This window comes from Somniosus microcephalus, chromosome 2 (assembly GCF_052327205.1).
Source record: "Somniosus microcephalus isolate GS21.2 chromosome 2, FLI_Smic_1.0, whole genome shotgun sequence".
NCBI classification, from domain to species: domain Eukaryota; kingdom Metazoa; phylum Chordata; class Chondrichthyes; order Squaliformes; family Somniosidae; genus Somniosus; species Somniosus microcephalus.
The window spans coordinates 209,768,888-209,789,966 of NC_140988.1; the positions used below are offsets into that span (position 1 = coordinate 209,768,888).

Consider the following 21,079-nt stretch of genomic DNA (forward strand, 5'->3'; position numbering starts at 1 on the left):
CCTGACATCGGTAGTGGGAAAATGCTAGAGTCCATTATAAAAGATTTAATAGCAGAGCACTTGGAAAACAGTGACAGGATCGGACAAAGTCAACATGGATTTACAAAAGGTAAATCATGCTTGACTAATCTACTGGAATTTTTTGAGGATGTAACTGGTAAAATAGATAAGGGAGAACCAGTGGATGTGGTGTATTTGGACTTTCAGAAGGCTTTTGATAAGGTCCCGCATAAGAGATTAGCATGTAAAGTTAACGCACATGGGATTGGGAGCAAGGTATTGACTTGGATAGAGAACTAGTTAGCAGACAGAAAGCAAAGAGTTGGAATAAACGGGTCTTTTTCCGAGTGGCAAGCAGTGACTAGTGGGGTACCGCAGGGATCGGTCCTTGGACCCCAGCTATTCACAATATATATTGATGATCTAGACAAGGGAACTAGATGTAATATCTCCAAATTTGCAGACGACACAAAGCTGGGTGGGCGTGTGTGCTGTGAGGAGGATGCCGAGAAACTCCAGGATGATTTGGACAGGTTGGGTGATTGGGCAGAAGCATGGCAGATGCAATATAATGTGGATAAATGCGAGGTTATCCACTTTGGTGGTAAAAACAGGAAGGCAGATTATTATCTGAATGGCAATAGATTGGGAGAAGGGGAAGTGCAACAAGACCTGGGTGTCCTTGTGCACCAGCCGCTGAAGGTAAGCATGCAGGTGCAGCAGGCAGTTAAGAAGGCAAATGGCATGTTGGCCTTTGTAGCGAGAGGGTTTGAGTACAGGAACAAGGATGTCTTGCTGCAGTTGTACAGGGCCTTGGTGAGACCACATCTTGAGTATTGTGTGCAGTTTTGGTCACCTTATCTGAGGAAGGATGTTCTTGCCATGGAAGGAGTTCAGCGAAGATTCACCAGGCTGATACCTGGGATGGCAGGAATGACGTATGAGGAGAGATTGGGTCGATTGGGCTTGTACTTGTGTCCGTCAGTAGTAAGACACAGACTGCAGGAGAATGGTACAACAGGTGTTTACTCAACGTGGCTCACTCTGGAACTGACTATACAGATTACTACTCAGTGCTATATACAGGTGTGGTCACTGCCGGTACTACAGTATACATGAGCTGTAAAAAGTAGTTCCCCTCTTAAAGGTATACACATTACAATTCCTCCCCTTTTAGATTAACAGTACCACAACACTCATTTAACAATTAAATATCAAACTAATTACAATTAACACTTTTAACATACAACGTTAGCTGAAAATAGTCCATTTATATATTCAGTCTTTGGGGAGGCTTCCTGATCCTTTCTGGATAGCGCCTTTCCCGAGTGTCTCGCTCTTGGTGCGGAGGCGATTCTGGCACCCTGTCGTCGGTTGGGTCATCAGTTTCCGATGCTACTGTTTCTGGGGTAGATGCGACCTGTACGTCGGGTTCTTCACCAGGTACCTATGGGCGAGGCATGGGGTTGACTTGTTCCTGTGACTCTAGGATCTGGTCAGCATAGCGTCTCACGATGTTCTCCCCAATGTCTACTGTGTGCATTAGTGGGCCCTGCCGTGTGCATATCGTTCCTGGCTGCCATTTTTCTGTTCGGTAGTCGTGGGCCAAGACTATTTGCCCTACATTGAAGCTCCTTGTTGGCTTCTCATGGATGTGCTGGAATTGCTTACTCTCAACATCTCTTTGTACGTTTGGTCTGAGCAAATCCAGGCGAGATCTTAACCTTCGGTTAAAGAACATCATGGCCGGGGCCTGGTTGGTGACTGCATGTGTCGCATTCCGGTAGGTGAACAGGAAATTGTCCACCTTGTGCTGCAGCGGAATGTTGCCATTGTACATAGCCTTTATTGCCTTCTTAAAGGTTTGTACGAACCTCTCAGCCAATCCATTTGTGGCTGGATGATACGGGGCGGATGTGTAATGCCTTACCCCATTCTTCTGCATAAACCTCCGGAACTCTTCAGACACAAACTGTGGTCCGTTATCGGAGCAAATCTGTTCTGGCAAGCCGTTCCTGGCAAAAATGGTCCGTAGGACTGCAATCGTTTTCTCCGTGGTGGTGGAGGACATTTTGATGACCTCAGGCCATTTCGAGTGCTCATCCACGGCTATTAAAAACATTGAGTCCATGAATGGACCAGCAAAATCAATATGCACCCGTTGCCATGGAGATGAGGGCCACTCCCTTGGGTGTAGAGGGGCATGTGGTGGTGCATTTTGGACTTTCTGGCATCCTGAGCAGCTCTTGGTCAGGCCCTCGATTTGTTTATCGATTCCCGGCCACCACACATAAGGCCTGGCTAGGCTTTTCATTTTTACCCCTCCCAGATGACCCTCATGAAGCTCATTGAGCACTCTATCCCTTAACTTGGGTGGAATTACCACTCGGGATCCACACATCAAGGTCCCCCGGCACACTGACAGCTGTTCTCTTCTTGTCGAGAATGCTGGCAACAGTGAGTCGCCATGTGCTGGCCATCCCTTCACCGTCAAATCATATACCCGTGACAGTGTCGGGTCATTTCGGGTCTCCTTTTCTATACGAGCGTTAGTTACCGGTAGGTATTCAACTATAGTCGAATGAAATATTTTGACATGATCCACTGCTGGTGCTTCCTCCGCAGTAGGCAGTGGCAGGCGTGATAGCCCATCAGCATTTCCATGCTGTTTCGTGCCCTTTTAGTGTTCCGAGTCCTTGCTGGAACACTTCTTGCGCGTCGGTTAGGATCTTTGACAGTCGCCCAGGTGTGACGTCGTCATCCTTTTTGGCAGCCACAGTCAGTGCTTGTATGGAATGCCAATCCAGCTGTATTTTTCGGATCCATTCACGTCCCAGTAATGGTGGTCCTCCATCTTGCAATACATACAGGTCTAGTTTTGGTGTTTCCTTACCGTTATATATAACGGTCACCCTTATTTTTCCTTTGGGGTAGACTTTTTGCCCCGTGTACGTCTTCAAAATAATTTTTGTGTCTCTCAAGGGTATGTGTGAGAATAGCCGCTCGTAGTCCCGTCGGTTTATGACTGTTAGGGCTGATCCTGTGTCCAATTCCATTTTTACCTGGACTCCTGCTATCTTGAGAGTGACCCAAATGGTTCGGTGATCCTCCGTTTTTATCACATTATGTAGTTTCAGACAACTCCGCTCCCTGTTTTCGGAGTCGGTATCACACTTTTGTTTGTCTGAACTATTCTCCGTCACCTTATGTACCTTCTTGTACTTTTCTTTTGGAGATTTCTTATTGCTGGTTTTCTTTCCCGACCTGCAGACTCGTGCTATGTGTCCTACTTTTCCACACTGTCTGCACACTTTGTCTTTGAACCAGCAATCATTGTGGTCGTGTGTTGTTCTGCCGTAGCGATAGCACTTCTCTGTTCTGTATGACATTTCGTTTGTGCCATATTCTTGCGGTCTCCGTTGTATCTCTGCAGTGCCCCGTGCTGCTGCTTCATATGATACCGCAATGCTGAAAGCCTTGTCCAGCGTAAGGTCCTTTTCAGATAAAAGCCATTTCTGGGTTCCTTCACTTTGAAGCCCACACACAAACTGGGAGGTGATACAGAGCTGCAGTTAGGATCGAATTTGCCTCATCGCCAATGTTGTGTCCATCAGTAGTAAGACACAGACTGCAGGAGAACGATACAACAGGTCTTTACTCAATGTGGCTCACTCTGGAACTGACTGTACAGATTACTGCTCAGTGCTATATACAGGTGTGGTCACTGCCAGTACTACAGTATACATGAGCTGTAAAAAGTAGTTCCCCCCTGAAAGGTATATACATTACAGTACTCTCTGGAGTTTAGAAGAATGAGAGTGGATCTCATTGAAACTTATAAAATTCTGACAGGACAGGACAGACTAGATGCAGCAAGGATGTTCCCGATGGTCGGGGAGTCCAGAACCAGGGGTCACAGTCTAAGGATAAGGGGTAGGCCATTTAGGACAGAAATGAGGAGGAATTTCTTCACCCAGAGAGTGGTGAACCTATGGAATTCTCTACCACAGAAGGCAGTAGAGGCCAATACATTAAATATATTCAAGAAGGAGTTGGATATATTTCTTAAGGCTAAAGGGATCAAGGGATATGGGGAGAAAGCAGGGTACTGAATTTGGATGATCAGCCATGATCGCATAGAATGGCAGAGCAGGCTCGAGGGGCCAAATGACCTACTCCTGCTCCTATCTTCTATGTTTCTATGGGAGTGGCATAAAATCTTCAGGCGAGACAGAGGGGGGTGTAAAAGAGGAGGGGGTGTCGCAATATTAATTAAGGAGTCAATTACTGCTGTAAGGAGGGATGATATATTAACAGGTTCCTCTAATGAGGCCATATGGGTAGAACTTAAAAACAAAAAGGGGACAAACACTTTGCTGGGAGTGTACTGTAGGCCCCCAAACAGTCAGGGGGAGATAGAGGAACAGATATGTAGGCAAATCTCAGAGAAGTGTAGAAATAATAGGGCAATAATAGTAGAGGATTCCAACTTCCCCAATATTAACTGGGATAGTCAGAGTGTGAATGGCTTAGAGGGTGCAGAATTCTTAAAGTGCATCCAGGAGAGCTTTTTGAGCCAGCATGTAGAATGTCCTACAAGAGAGGGGGCAGTACTGGACCTAATTCTAGGGAATGTAGCCGGGCAAGTGGTAGACGTGTCAATAGGAGAGCCTTTTGGTGACAGTGACCATAGTTCGGTGAGATTTAAGGTAGTCATGGAAAAGGACAAAGATGGACTGGAAATAAAGGTTCTAAATTGGGGGAAGGCCGATTTTAATATGATAAGGCAGGATCTGGCCAAAGTGGATTGGGATAAGCTACTTGTAGGAAAATCCACATCAGAGCAGTGGGAGTCTTTCAGAAAGGAAATAGAGAGAGTACAATGCCAACATGTTCCTGTAAAGGTCAAGGGTGGGACCAACAAGCCCAGGGAACCCTGGATGTCAAGGGATATACAAGAATGGATTAGGAAAAAAAGGGAGGCTTTTGGCAGATACAAAGGACTAAAAACAGTGGAAGCCCTAGAGGAGTATAGAAAGTGCAGGGGGTACTTAAAAAAAGAAATAAGGAGAGCGAAGAGGGGGCATGAAGAAACACTGGCGGGCAAAATAAAGGAAAATCCCAAGGTGTTTTATAAGTATATTAAGGGCAAGAGGATAACCAGGGAAAGAGTAGGGCCCATTAGGGACCAAAGTGGCAATCTGTGTAGAGCCGGAAGATGTAGGTGAGGTTTTAAATGAATATTTTGCATCTGTGTTCACTATGGAGAAGGACGATGTAGGCATAGAAATCAGGCAGGGGGATTGTGATATACTTGAACAAATTAGTATTGAGAGGGAGGAGGTACTAGCAGTTTTAGCAGGCTTAAAAGTGGATAAATCCCCAGACCCAGACGAGATGTATCCCAGGCTGCTGTGTGAAGCAAGGGAGGGAGTTTGCAGGGGCTCTGACACAAATTTTCAGAAGCTCTCTGGCCACAGGGGAGGTGCCAGAGGACTGGAGAACAGCTAACGTAGTACCATTATTCAAGAAGGGTAGTAGGGATAAACCAGGGAATTACAGGCCAGTGAGCCTAACATCAGTGGTAGGGAAATTATTGGAAAAAATTCTAAGGGACAGAATTAGTCTCCACTTGGAGAGGCAAGGAGTAATCAAGAATAGTCAGCATGGCTTTGTCAGGGGGAGATCATGTCTGACCAATTTGATTGAATTTTTCGAGGGGGTGACTAGGTGTGTGGATGAGGGTAGTGCAGTTGATGTAGTCTACATGGACTTCAGTAGGCTTTTGACAAAGTCCCACATGGAAGACTGGTCAAGAAGGTAAGAGCCCATGGAATCCAGGGCAATTTGGCACATTGGATCCAAAATTGGCTTAGTGGCAGGAGGCAGAGGGTGATGGTCAAAGGTTGTTTTTGTGGCTGGAAGCCTGTGTCCAGTGGTGTACCGCAGGGATTGGTGCTGGGTCCTTTGTTGTTTGTAGTGTACATTAATGATTTAGATATGAATGTAGGAGGTATAATCAGTAAGTTTGCAGATGACACAAAAATTGGTGGAGTGGTAAATAGCGAGGAGGGAAGCCTCAGGCTACAGGACGATATAGACGGGTTGGTTAGATGAGCAGAACAGTGGCAAATGGAATTTAACCCAGAAAAGTGTGAGGTGATGCATTTTGGGAGGACGAACAAGGCAAGGGAATACACAATGAATGGTAGGACCCTAGGAAGGACAGATGATCAGAGGGACCTTGGCGTGCATGTACATCCCTGAAGGCAGCAGGACAGGTAGATAAGGTGGTTAAAAAGGCATATGGGATACTTGCCTTCATTAGCCGAGGCATAGAATATAAGAGCAGGGAGGTAGATACTGAGAGGCTGTTTCCTCTGGCTGGAGTGTCTAGAACTAGGGAACATAGTCTCAGGATAAGGGGTAGGCCATTTGAGACTGAGATAAGGAAGAATTTCTTCACTCAGAGGGTTGTAAATCTTTGGAATTCTCTGCCCCAGAGGGCTGTGAATGCTGAGTCTTGAAGTATACTCAAAGCTGAGATCGATAGATTTTTGGACTCTAGGGGAATCAAGGATATGGAGATTGGGCAGGAAAGTGGAGTTTAGGGCGATGATCAGCCATGATCTTATTGAATGGCGGAGCAGGCCCGAGGGGCCGTATGGCCTACTGCTCCTATTTCTTATGTTCTTATTTCGGCACTGGCAGGCAGACCATAAGAGCAGATGATAGCAGGTGTTTGAAACAAGGAATTATAAACTATGTGAGGCATTTAATAGGATCCATACGTGTGTGGCTGAGTATAGGAGCACTTGCAGGTAAAGGCTGGGGCTATTGAGGGCCTTGTAGTACCTCCCTGTTCCTGGGACTAGGGACAGGGTCACTGGCAAGCAGAGCCAGGCCTGGTTAGTACCTGGAAGGGTGACCATCAGGGAAGGTCACGGAAGGAGCCCCGAGGAGGGGCGGTTGGTGAGAAGGTCACAGAAGGAGCCCCGGGAGGGGCGGCTGGTGAGCAGGCCCGGGCGTTGGGCTGAAGATTGTCGGACAGGAGGAATGGTGGAAATGGAATGGTGGCGCGCACAGACGCAGGACGGTGCTATTTACGTTTAATGTTAATGTTATTTGTACTGGACTCATGGGAGCTTGCAAAATCACATTTCGTTGTTCATGTACTTGTGCATTGTACAATGACAATAAAGTTGAATTATTATTATTAATGGTAAGTGACGGATGTTTAGTACAGCACATTGTTGTAACGTGTGGATGGCTCCTCTTACCTTGCCTGATCTGCTAAGGTTATTAAATTGATTGCAGCACTGAGTTGCTGTGTGCGTGGAGTTGTGGAGGTGGCACTTGCCTCTTTCCACAGTGCCAGGGCACTTCCTTTGGGCAGTCTTCTACTCTCCATCCTCAGGCTAATTTGGGTCAGCACTACTTCCATTGATGCCTTCAAAAGCCTGGGGATTCAGTATCCTGCAGCAGGCTTGAGATGTTATGCAATGATTTTCATTTTCCTTCACAAAATCATTACTGATGTCTGGCCCTTTGAGATGCTGCAGGCTGTTAAATCCTATTGCAGCATGGCATTTCCCAGCCCCGCCTCTGACGCACCCTGCTGCAGCCTAGTAGTGAGCCTCCAATCAGAGTCTGTAATACAGCAGGGAGCCCACCTAGGAGAATTAAATTAAGTTGATTGTGGAAATTTCCCTGGGGTCAGTGTGGTGTCAGTTGGATGGGGGGTTCAATATCCTGTGACAGCAATCCCATTGGAGAGGAAAATTTAGAGTAAAATCTCTATTTGGTGCTTTGGAATTTATTTTTGGAGAGTCCTCTTTGCTGCCACTGAAACAACAGAATGAATGGAGGTGAAATTGGTCTACACCAGTAGAGCGAAACAAGCTCATAGCAAATCAGCAGCTATTGAGTTCAATGGAAGAGAAAAGGGGGCTCAGTGTAAAATGGGCTGCTGATTCGCTATGGGCCCATTTCAGAGAATTACATAGAATTTTATAGCACAGTAACAGGCCATTCGGCCCCACAGGTCTATGGTGGAGTTTATGCTCCACATGATCCTCCTCCCACCTTACTTCATCTAACCCTATCAACATATCCTGTTCCTTTCGTGTTACTGAGGTAGACCAGTTTGACCCCCAACATCTCCAAGGTGTGGAAAGGTGATCAACCTTTACAGCTGCTCTTATCTATAAGAAAAACCACTGATAGAAGCAGACTTTTGGGGAACTTCCCCAAAATGGGGGATTTCCTCTGTGATTTTGCAAAGTTTTTTTTAACTGCATTCTACTAGTTTAAATCATTAAGAACAGATCTAGTGGCTTCTTGGGGGTTCCCTTAAAATTGAGTGGTTGCTTTTTAAAATAGTCTCGCAGATGTGAAATCTGTGCTTCTCAGTGTGTCCCAGTAGCTATCAGTTGCTTGATTGAAGGTCCGTCTCCTTCCCTAAACTCGATCCCTAGTGTCAGATCCATTATACATGCAAGAAAACTTTTCAGTTTTCCCTTTTGATCTCCTAAAATCACCTGGGATTCATTGAATAATTGCGCACTGTTTTTCCACTCCTCCAATTAATTAATAGTTTCTTGAGTCATAGGTGGCATAATGTTTGGCCATGCAACACTACATTATAGGAGTACAGTGGAATGTTTGGCCATGCAACACTACATTATAGGAGTACAGTGGAATGTTTGGCCATGCAACACTGCATTATATGAGTACAGTGGAATGTTTGGCCATGCAACACTGCATTATAGGAGAACAGTGGAATGTTTGACCATGCAACACTGAGTTATAGGAGTACAGTGGAATGTTTGGCCATGCAACACTGGGTTATAGGAGTACAGTGGAATGTTTGGCCATGCAACACTGCATTACAGGAGAACAGTGGAATGTTTGGCCATGCAACACTGCATTATAGGAGTACAGTGGAATGTTTGGCCATGCAACACTGCAGTATAGGAGTACAGTGGAATGTTTGGCCATGCAACACTGCATTATAGGAGTACAGTGGAATGTTTGGCCATGCAACACTGCATTATAGGAGAACAGTGGAATGTTTGGCCATGCAACACTGCATTATAGGAGTACAGTGGAATGTTTGGCCATGCAACACTGCATTATAGGAGTACAGTGGAATGTTTGGCCATGCAACACTACATTATAGGAGTACAGTGGAATGTTTGGCCATGCAACACTGCATTATAGGAGTACAGTGGAATGTTTGGCCATGCAACACTACATTATAGGAGTACAGTGGAATGTTTGGCCATGCAACACTGCATTACAGGAGAACAGTGGAATGTTTGGCCATGCAACACTGCATTATAGGAGTACAGTGGAATGTTTGGCCATGCAACACTGCATTATAGGAGTACAGTGGAATGTTTGGCCATGCAACACTGCATTATAGGAGTACAGTGGAATGTTTGGCCATGCAACACTGCATTATAGGAGAACAGTGGAATGTTTGGCCATGCAACACTGCATTATAGGAGTACAGTGGAATGTTTGGCCATGCAACACTGCATTATAGGAGTACAGTGGAATGTTTGGCCATGCAACACTACATTATAGGAGTACAGTGGAATGTTTGGCCATGCAACACTGCATTATAGGAGTACAGTGGAATGTTTGGGCATGCAACACTGCATTATAGGAGTACAGTGGAATGTTTGGCCATGCAACACTGCATTATAGGAGTACAGTGGAATGTTTGGGCATGCAACACTGCATTATAGGAGAACAGTAAAATGTTTGAGCATGCAACACTGCATTATAGGAGTACAGTGGAATGTTTGGCCATGCAACACTGCATTATAGGAGTACAGTGGAATGTTTGGCCATGCAACACTGCATTATAGGAGTACAGTGGAATGTTTGGGCATGCAACACTGCATTATAGGAGAACAGTAAAATGTTTGAGCATGCAACACTGCATTATAGGAGTACAGTGGAATGTTTGGCCATGCAACACTGGGTTATAGGAGTACAGTGGAATGTTTGGGCATGCAACACTACATTATAGGAGTACAGTGGAATGTTTGGCCATGCAACACTACATTATAGGAGTACAGTGGAATCTTTGCGCATGCAACACTGCATTATAGGAGTACAGTGGAATGTTTGGCCATGCAACACTACATTATAGGAGTACAGTGGAATCTTTGCGCATGCAACACTGCATTATAGGAGTACAGTGGAATGTTTGGCCATGCAACACTACATTATATGAGTACAGTGGAATGTTTGGGCATGCAACACTACATTATAGGAGTACAGTGGAATGTTTGGCCATGCAACACTACATTATAGGAGTACAGTGGAATGTTTGGCCATGCAACACTACATTATAGGAGTACAGTGGAATGTTTGGCCATGCAACACTGCATTATATGAGTACAGTGGAATGTTTGCGCATGCAACACTGCATTATAGGAGTACAGTGGAATGTTTGGCCATGCAACACTACATTATAGGAGTACAGTGGAATGTTTGCGCATGCAACACTGCATTATAGGAGTACAGTGGAATGTTTGGCCATGCAACACTACATTATAGGAGTACAGTGGAATGTTTGGCCATGCAACACTGCATTATATGAGTACAGTGGAATGTTTGCGCATGCAACACTGGGTTATAGGAGTACAGTGGAATGTTTGCGCATGCAACACTACATTATATGAGTACAGTGGAATGTTTGGCCATGCAACACTACATTATAGGAGTACAGTGGAATCTTTGCGCATGCAACACTGCATTATATGAGTACAGTGGAATCTTTGGCCATGCAACACTGCATTATATGAGTACAGTGGAATGTTTGCGCATGCAACACTGCATTATAGGAGTACAGTGGAATGTTTGCGCATGCAACACTACATTATATGAGTACAGTGGAATGTTTGGCCATGCAACACTACATTATAGGAGTACAGTGGAATCTTTGCGCATGCAACACTGCATTATATGAGTACAGTGGAATCTTTGGCCATGCAACACTGCATTATAGGAGTACAGTGGAATGTTTGGCCATGCAACACTGCATTATAGGAGTACAGTGGAATGTTTGGGCATGCAACACTGCATTATAGGAGTACAGTGGAATGTTTGGGCATGCAACACTGCATTATAGGAGTACAGTGGAATGTTTGGGCATGCAACACTGCATTATAGGAGTACAGTGGAATGTTTGGGCATGCAACACTGCATTATAGGAGTACAGTGGAATGTTTGGGCATGCAACACTGCATTATAGGAGAACAGTAAAATGTTTTACTCTGCGCAACCATTTTTTTAAAACAGGGAATAGCTGAGTTTGAACCAAAAAAAGTCCAATGTCTAATATTTTTAAACACAACTCGGTTCAGACTGCTTCAGGTGTTTAATTGATGGTTGGTGTTTTTAGGTTTTAGTCTAGACTTAAATGGGCTAAATATTTTTTTAAATGTGAGAATCCACAAGTTTTTACCTTAACCTAAGGGGGGTCACCATTATGTGACGCAATAATTTGGTTACAGTGATCCCAACATGAAGCCATTCTTCACTTGTTACATTCTGCACACCAGGGTTATCTAGTTAGTTATACATTGAAAAAAAGTCTTAAAAGTCTGCTGTTTTTAAAAGAATTCAGGCCAAAACTATGGGGCTCTCTCATTCAATATTATATAAGGATATAAAAACAGAAAATGCTGGAAATACTTAGCAGGTCAGGCAGCATCTGTGGAAAGAGAAACAGAGTTAACATTTCAGGTCGATGACCTTTCGTCAGAACTGGAAAAAGTTAGAGATGTAACAGATTTTAAGCAAGTCAGGGGCTGGGAAAGGGGGGAGGGGAGGAAAGAACAATTGGGAAGGTCTGTGATAGGATGGAAGGCAGGAGAGATTAAATGACAAAAGATATGATTATACAAAGCAAAAGCATTTATATAAGGATATGCCTGGCTGCCAAACTCAGTTTACTTCTACTGACATTAACAGTAGTCCTATAATGAACTCTGAGAAGAACTTTCTTAACGAGACTACACATTTGTGAATTTTCATCCCAAAATGTTGATTTTCTTCTTTGATAGATTTTCTGCATTGTTTGTCACCAACCTTGTACCATTACTGATGGCCATGTACATTGCTCCAATGCCTGCTCCTGATCCTCATGGAAACCACGTTCAAAATAAATTGTGGTGTCTATCTCCCATTGTCCTGGTCAGAATCGCAGACAATCAATAGGATGAGAAATCATCAGACAGTCAAAAATGAGACTGTGGGCATATTCTTCATTTCAAAGTTTTTTCTTTAAAATAAATCATACACTGAGATTGGTTTTGTAACATTTCTCATTAGGCAAAACATTCCCAAAGTAGTTGAGATACCAAACTGACACAAGGACTATACCACCACTGTGCAACACTCCGGCACTATGTGGGAGAAAGGGATAAGATGAAGTTAGTGGAGATTAATCTGTTGTATTAGACTCCAGTATAACATATCTCTTCCGTACTACTAATAAATTGCTGCAGGTTCCACATGACTGGTTGAGGAGGGTATTCTATGAAGAGGCTGAAGCATAACACTTAACCTTGAACAGCACAGGGCTTCTAGGAAATCCAGAGAAGGACCAGATGAGACCTTCAGTCAGTGTGAGATGATGCATTTTGATTAAACTCTGAATGGAGGTAGGCTCGTGCTGTGGAAGAGTAGAGGGACTACTCTGAATGGAGGTAGGCTCAGTGCTGTGGAAGAGTAGAGGGACTCTGAATGGAGGTAGGCTCGTGCTGTGGAAGAGTAGAGGGACTCTGAATGGAGGTAGGCTCGTGCTGTGGAAGAGTAGAGGGACTCTGAATGGAGGTAGGCTCGTGCTGTGGAAGAGTAGAGGGACTACTCTGAATGGAGGTAGGCTCGTGCTGTGGAAGAGTAGAGGGACTCTGAATGGAGGTAGGCTCGTGCTGTGGAAGAGTAGAGGGACTACTCTGAATGGAGGTAGGCTCGTGCTGTGGAAGAGTAGAGGGACTCTGAATGGAGGTAGGCTCGTGCTGTGGAAGAGTAGAGGGACTCTGAATGGAGGTAGGCTCGTGCTGTGGAAGAGTAGAGGGACTCTGAATGGAGGTAGGCTCGTGCTGTGGAAGAGTAGAGGGACTCTGAATGGAGGTAGGCTCGTGCTGTGGAAGAGTAGAGGGACTCTGAATGGAGGTAGGCTCGTGCTGTGGAAGAGTAGAGGGACTCTGAATGGAGGTAGGCTCGTGCTGTGGAAGAGTAGAGGGACTCTGAATGGAGGTAGGCTCGTGCTGTGGAAGAGTAGAGGGACTCTGAATGGAGGTAGGCTCGTGCTGTGGAAGAGTAGAGGGACTCTGAATGGAGGTAGGCTCGTGCTGTGGAAGAGTAGAGGGACTTGGGGTACAGGTTAACAGAACATTAAAGGCAGCACCTCAGGTTGATGAAGCTGTTAAAAAAAAATAGCTAATGGAATTCTGAGTTTTATCTCTAGGGATAGAATATAAAGCCAAGAGGTAATGATGAGCCTATACAAAACCTTAATAATACCTCAGTTAGAGTAGTGATTGCAGTACTGGGCTCCGCACTATAGGAAGGATATTGGAGGTTTTTGAGAGGGTACAACGCAGATTCACTAGGATGCTGCCAGGTATGAGGAAATAAAAATATGAAGAAAGACTTTAAAAATGAGGTTGGTTTGTAGTTAGAACAATGCAGTTTATGGGATGATATGATAGAAATGTTAAAGATTATGAAAAGATGGGACAAGGTAGATAGAATCAAAGTGTTACGAGATGGGTTAAGAGCAAGTGGACTGAGGCAGGAACAGAGATGGGTGTCATTACAGAGGTAGAAGTAGGCAGTCTTTGTGCTGGAGAGGATATGGGGTTGAAAGCTCAGCTCAGAGTCAAATAGGACGCCTAGATTGCAAACAGTCTGTCGGTTCAGCCTGAAACAGTTGCCAGGAAGGAGGGTGGAATCGGTGGCTAGGGAACAGAGTTTGTGGCGGGGCTGAAGGCAATGGCTTTGGTCTTCCCAATGCTTAATTGGAGAAAATTTTGGCTCCTCCAGGACTGGATATCAGACAAGTAGGATGATAACACAGAGGCAGTGGAGGGGAAACAGTAATCCTGTGGTAATCAAATTTAGCATTCACGCCCAAAGAGTAAAACATTCAGTGGCTTTGAGCCAACAAAATAGTTCCAGACTAGAATAACCTGATAAACAATAGTACAATGGGCCTAATTACACTTAAAAATTTACACAACTAATAAAGTGGCATTAAGACCATTTTAGTAAACGTCATTGCAAACTAAGCATCTTTATCATAAAATATGTAATTTCTGTCAAGAACATCATGCCCATCTTATCTGTGTACTTTCTTCTTAATTGATAATGGGGCAGAAATTAGGATCGGGGGCTTGCTTTAAAAAGCCCTAAAAGCAATTTCTATCCCAACATCTTTCATCTATGCCTGCAGGAAGTATAGGATACACTGCAACTTATAACAGCTTAACTATGTTTCATGTTAGTGTTCATTACCTCATCAACAACATCTTCCTCAACCATATATGTGCTCCTAGATCACATCCAAATCCAGGCTTCTTCCTGATTGCATCTACCACAACAGATGGAATTAAATATACTGAAGTCAATGGAATAGATGTGTCTATCATAAAACATGGAATGGAATTTAACCAACTACAACATTGGGCTGGATTTTCTCAAGGAGTAGCTTCTGGAGGCAGGACTGCTGCTTGCCGGTTTTCAACCCCGCCTCCATCAACTTCTGGCCAACCAGCGGGATTTTCCCCTGATTGACCTTGTTAAGCCTGCCCAGCAGGCAAAGTAAGCCAATTAGGGGGAAGTCACTGACAGAGCACGTCAATGTATGACGTGCCATCTGTCAAGAACTTTTGAAAGAAGAAATGTCATTGTTTGACAGCTCTGTGAAGCTGTCGCACACTGACATTTTGTGTAGTTTGATGAGCCCTTGTGTTCAGGATTCATCAAACCTTTCAACTTTGCAGAAATCACCTGGCTGTTGGTTCGGAGGATCCAACAGCCAGTCTGTGATATCTACAATTGAGATGTCGGGACTCCAGCTCCACAGTGGCTGAAGGCCGTAGGCAGAAGCAAAGGTAAGTGAACATTTTACAACACTTAACCTCACCTTACATACTTACCACTCCACACTTGCACCCATCATTCACCTCTACATCGCACTTTAAGATCCTTTCGACCCCCGCAAACCTCCTTCTCATCTCCCACACCCTGGCGGGGTTCCCCGAGGTCGGGAAGCCTGCACTTCGGAAAAATGGGGATAATCCTATTTTCTGCCTGTTAACTACCTGTTAACAGGCAGTTAATAGGCTTTAATCCCTTTCCCGCCTTGAGGAGACAGGACCCGGGGCAGGACGGCTTCCCACCTCCTGGCAAGAGGGCACGGAGGCGGGTTGGGGGCGGGTTTGTCACCCGCCTCCAAATTCTGCAACTTTATCGGCAGTCCCGCCTCCATACCCACCTCCTCGGGGCTGACAAAATCCAGCCCATTATCTCTAATCTTTCTGTTTAGCAAAACGAGGAAATACCTTCAAATGCCTGGGGGGGAAATTCAGTTGCTTTGTGCCTCCACTTAGTGCCCTAAGAGGGCGCTAATGGGGGGCAAAGTAACTAGTGCCCGGGCGTGGCGATGTTTGTGCCGCTTGCGAAATTGACCAGACATTTTGTGGTGGCACTAAACACTACTGCCATGATCTCCTGCGCCTGCAGATTGTGACGTCAGTCAAGCGTGCAATGCCCCGGTAGCGCCCTGGACCAGCTATTGAGTGGCGCCCCCTGCCTTTCCGCCTGCCACTAGCAACAACAGGTATAGAGGAACGTTTTGCAGTCGGGAAGGGACTGGGGGAGTGCTATTTAAAGGTGGCCGCTTCCTGCCTTTTTTTGTCGGCAACATTTTTGCACCACGCATTCTGAGAGGGAGAGAGAGATCTGGAGAGATTCAACGCTGTGTGAAGGAGTTTTGGGTACTGAGCAGCACTTTGCAGGTTCATTTTGATTTGACCTTCCTTGCATCGATTTAGATGACTATGGGGGCTGCACTCTCAGCTCTTTCCCTGGGCCTCTCCATTGTTTTTTCCAGCAGAATTGATGTACAGGTCTCTCCAGGCTGAGATTCAAGGTTGCAATGAGCAGGGTGTGGATGGAGAGCAAGATCAACCCTCCCCTTTAAGAACTGGCCGGCGCCAGTGTGTCTGTGTTCCATTGCTAACTGACATCACATGAGCTTCGCCAGCGCTCTGAGGTAGCGCCTCGCTCCTCAGCGGTAGCGCCTGATTTAACGCTCCAATCACCTCCAGGGGCGATAAAAGCCAAGTTTGCAGTCGGAGGTGATAATTAGCACCAGGCGCTAAACTTTGCGCCCGCCCGATAATTGCGCCCCAAATGGGGCGATACTGAATTTCTCTCCCCTATAGTTTTAAAGAGTGTCCTCAGGTGATGTGAAAACAAGAATGTCCATTTGAGACAGACAGAGAGTTCTATTAATTAACAACAGCTTATGCTTAGAATAGAATTTCTGCTTTTGCACTCCGAGAACAGAGCACCACACAAAAGTACATATTGAAATATTGAGTGACCGTTATACAGCCCACCTGATTTTCCATCCATTAACTTAAATGGACAGTAAATCAGGTGAGCTGTGTAATGTTATCCTTTATGCCCAGTGTTCCGCTACACGCCCGGACCACAAATGGGGCAAGTTACCCGTGTAATGCTTCGAGCACAGCAATAATGCCCCAAGGTACTTCACAAGAGAGGGGGACAATCAAACTCTGCACAGTAATCGAGAGAAGAGTTTGGGGTGAGGTCAAAGCAATAGATTGTAAGGAGACTTCTGCAGGTGGAGAATGCAAAAGCAAGGCAAAAGGGTTTAGGGAGTGCAGGGTTGTAATGGCCAAATGTTCTGCCCCTGATGGTGGAGCATTATGTGAGGGGGCACATTTAAAAGCTGCTTTGACATTATGGAATCGTTTTCTTGCTGTGTTCATAAATATGCAGACAACTTCTTACAGTATTCATCAACAACAATTTCTTGTTTTGTGTAACATAGAAGTTGCTATGCCAACAAACTGTAGCAAAATGTCCCAAGGCCCTTCACAAGAGCGTTATCAGACAAAATTTGACACCAAGCCACATAAGGTGATATTAGGGCAGATGACCGAAAGCTTGGTCAAAGAGGTAGGTTTTAAGGAGCATCTTAAAGGAGGAGAGAGAGGTAGCGAGGCGGAGAGATTTATGGAGGGAATTCTAGAGTTTAGAGCCTAGGCTGCTAAAGGCATGGTTGCCAATGATGGAGCGATAAAAATCGGGGATGCGCAAGAATTGGAGGAGTGTAGAGATCTCGGACAGGGTTGTAGGACTGGAGCACAGCAAAGTTTCATCTTTTATCAAATCTTAAAGTCTCTTATTTTTTTTAATGAATTTTAGATAGGCCTAGAAATTGGGTATAGCCCCGCTTGAGGCGCTAGAACTGGTGGTGCGCAAAGTTTATAGCCAGACGAAACTTATCGCTGCCTGGCGAGATATTGGGTTGCATCACCCCCAAAGGGGATTGAGGCGCTAATTCAGCCGTTGCACGGTGCTCCTAAGGCGCAAAAGTTCAGGCGCTACTCAATATCGACGCGGACGGGCGCAGCACAGGTGATCTCAATTACGGGAAACCACGAGACTTCCAGGCGCCGGCCGGCTCTTAAAGAGGTGGGGCAGTCAGCCTGAGCTTCCACACCCAACGCCCTGTAGGCCTCAGATTCGGCGCTCGCCCTTCTCTGGCGTTAGAAACTTGTTGAGCATGGAGACGGTTAGACAGAGAGCAGAGCGCTTCAGCACTGAGGCTCTGGACCAGTTGGTGGCTGCAGTTGAGCGCCGTCGAGATGTCCTGTATCCGGACAATGGCAAGAGGCTGAATCAGAAGGCTTACCGACGATCTTGGAGGGAGGTTGCTGTGAGGGTCAACTCCAGCAGCATGGCGACCAGGACCCCTGTTCAGTGCAGGAAGAAATTCAACGACCTCACACGGATCGTTAGGGTGAGTGATGGTTTAGCAAACTTCTGATTCCCTCCATCTGCAGCTGACTTTGGGCACCCTGTTGTCATGATGCCCCAATGGCCATCTGTCAGCAAGCACCCATGGCCCTTTCTGGGCACACACATGGACAGATGTCTCAAGGCCTCATGTAAGGGCTCTTTCACCATGGGGGGCATGCGATGATGTCTCAAGGCCTCATGTAAGGGCTCTTTCACCATGGGGGGCATGCGATGATGTCTCAAGGCCCCATGTAAGGGCTCTTTCACCATGGGGGGCATGCGATGATGTCTCAAGGCCTCATGTAAGGGCTCTTTCACCATGGGGGGCATACGATGATGTCTCAAGGCCTCATGTAAGGGCTCTTTCACCATGGGGGGCATGCGATGATGTCTCAGGGCCTCATGTAAGGGCTCTTTCACCATGGGGGGCATGCGATGATGTCTCAAGGCCTCATGTAACACAACTTCCCCTTCTTTCCTCTCCAGGCCAAGCTGGCGGCCAGGCGAAGGGACCACTTTCAAACCGGTGGCGGGCCTCCACAAGTGGTCACTCTCACGGATCTGGAGGAGAGAGTGCACCAGATTCTTGGTGGATGTCTGTCTGGTCCTGTGACCACTGCATCTGCCGACCCCATTTCCGACAGCGAGGGTAAGACTCTCACCTTTTCCACCTGTTGCCCTCCACTTGGTCCCCCCGCCAGCATGCATCCTCAGTGTGCAGCCATGTCAGAGCCTTGCCGCAATCTGGCATGCCTTTCCGCAAACCTGTCCTTTTGCTAAAGCCACTCTTCCACCTCCTTGCTTTCAGATGAATCAGCACCAACTCGGGCTCAACGCACTGAAGCTGCCAGTGCCAGTGCCACCGGAGGCGAGGAGCAGGAGGAATCCGGACCAGCCGTTGCAGAATCCGGGGAGCGGACACATCTACAGACTGGGGATAGTAGTCCCCTGGAGGGGAGTGGGGGGGCTCTGAGGATGAACCAGTTGCCGGAACAAGCGGCATGCAGCAACTTGGGGATAGGCAAGTTCGGCCACCATCTCCCCGGAGGGCAAGGCAGGTAGTTATGACTGCTGCTCAGAGTGCAGAGGAGGTGCGTCGGCTGGGTGAAATGAGCAAACAGGCCCGGCTCAGACACACGGAGCTGATGGCTGCAGTGGAGAAGATGCCTGAGTCAATAGATTCATTGGCTAAGAGTATGTTGGACTTCGGGGCAACAATGGAGAGGACTCTCCAGGGCTTTGGGGCAACAATGGACAGGACTCTCCAGGGCTTCGGGGCAACAATGGACAGGTCTATCCAGGGCTTCGGGGCAACAATGGACAGGACTACCCAGGGCTTCGGCCCAACAATGGAGAGGACTGTCCAGGGCTTTGAGGCTGCTATGGAAAGGACTGTTCAGGGCTTCGGACAATCCCTGGAAAGGTCTGTCCAGGGCTTGTCCGAGGCAGTGGAGCGGTCGGCACCTGCCTTGTCTGAAGCAATGGGAAGAACTGTCCAGGGCTTCTCCGAAGCACTGGCACCTGGCACACAGGTCCTCACTGTTGCCACGCAGTCACTTGCTGGACTCCTCCACACCCAGGTTGAGGCAACGCAATCTCTCACTGCAGCCACCCTCTCTGCATCAGTTAGGATCACCCTGGGCCCTTCCAGTCCCATACAAGGCCAGGAATCAGTGGAGCAAGCGATTGTGGTGGATGAGCCGAGCTGGTCCCCTCAGATAGCCAGTGTGTCGTCCAACCATGGTGCAGGTGTCCTCTCTCGGCAGGAGACCATTGCACATGCCAGCGCTGGTACGTCTGCAGTGCAGCTGCCACCACCTGCAGGGCACACTGCTTCCAGCCATGGTCACATCAAGCATCCTGCATCCGCACCCTCCAAGCCCAGAGGTCGGCCAGGCCGTCCCTCAGGGGCTTCTGCGCTTCCACACAGTCAGCAGGTGTCCCCCAGCCTTGAGCCCGCCACTGGGGTCCAATTACGTAGGAGCAGCAGGGAGGGAAGGGGCCGGGCGCGAAATAAAAGTCGTTCTCCCTCAAGGGGACAGTTGTAGAAGGAGGTGCTGAGACGTTTCTTTGTCCAAATTCAAGGACACCCTCACCTGTTGTTATATTTGCAGAAGGTTTGTTGAGTTTTGCGGCTTTGCCGAAGAGTTCACAGTTATTTTGTTACTTATGGTTTCTGTTGACATTACGTTGTTTTGCTGTAATGAAAGACTTTTGTGACAATAAACAGAAGTTTCAATGTGGCATGGTGCACGTGACTACTTTCAGTGATGCTGGCATTCAGAGGCCGTCAAACATCCAAGGTGCGCAGGAGTTAAGACTCTCATCATTCCGCCACAGGGGTCTCGAAACTAGTCCTGATGAGGCTCTGACATATGGCCCTTCCACTTTCAGGAGCCCTTCCATCTTCCTCCTCCTCCTCCTCCTCCTCCGCCTGCTCTTTCTCCTCCTCCTCCTCCGCCTGCTCCTCCTCCTCCTCCTCCGCCTGCTCTTCCTCCTCCTCCTCCTCCTCATCCTCCTCCGCCTGCTCTGCTGGTCGTTGAGGGACAGGTGGAATTGGCTGGGTGCGTCGATTCGCCAAGTTGTGGAGCATGCAGCAGACGACGACGATGTGTCCCACTTGCTGCGGCGAGTACTGCAGGGATCCCCCCGAATGTTCCAGACATCGAAAAGGCTTTTTGAGAACACCAATAGTGTGCTGTTTACTGTGCCTGGTCGCCTGATGGCTGCTGCTGATCAGCTCTTCTGCTGGGGTGTCGGCCACACGGAATGTTGTCATCAGCCATGGGCAGAGAGGATAGCCCTTGTCCCCAGTAAGCCAGCCTCGTGTTCGAGCCAGCTCCTTAAAAAGGTTACAAACTGAGGTCAACCGCAGGATAAAGGCATCGTGGCTGCACCCTGGGAAATGCGCGGTGACTGCCATGATGATTTGGCAGTGGCCACAGACCAGCTGCATGTTGAGGGAGTGGAACCCCTTGCGGTTGCGGAAGTC

The 21,079-nt window shown here is 47.0% G+C and overlaps 1 protein-coding gene across 5 annotated transcripts in view; it reads left to right on the forward strand.

Moving 5' to 3' along the window:
- Positions 1–19,248, forward strand: part of tbc1d1 (TBC1 (tre-2/USP6, BUB2, cdc16) domain family, member 1) — a 492,368-nt gene extending 473,120 nt beyond the window's left edge. For all 5 annotated transcript variants that reach the window (XM_085968553.1, XM_085968539.1, XM_085968523.1 and 2 more), the window contains 2 exons: positions 18,574–18,736; positions 18,896–19,248. In XM_085968553.1, the coding sequence (XP_085824679.1) occupies positions 18,574–18,736; positions 18,896–19,149 (417 nt within the window). In that variant the 3' untranslated portion in view covers positions 19,150–19,248. The remainder of the gene's footprint in view (positions 1–18,573; positions 18,737–18,895) is intronic.
- Positions 19,249–21,079: the final 1,831 nt, after the last annotated feature.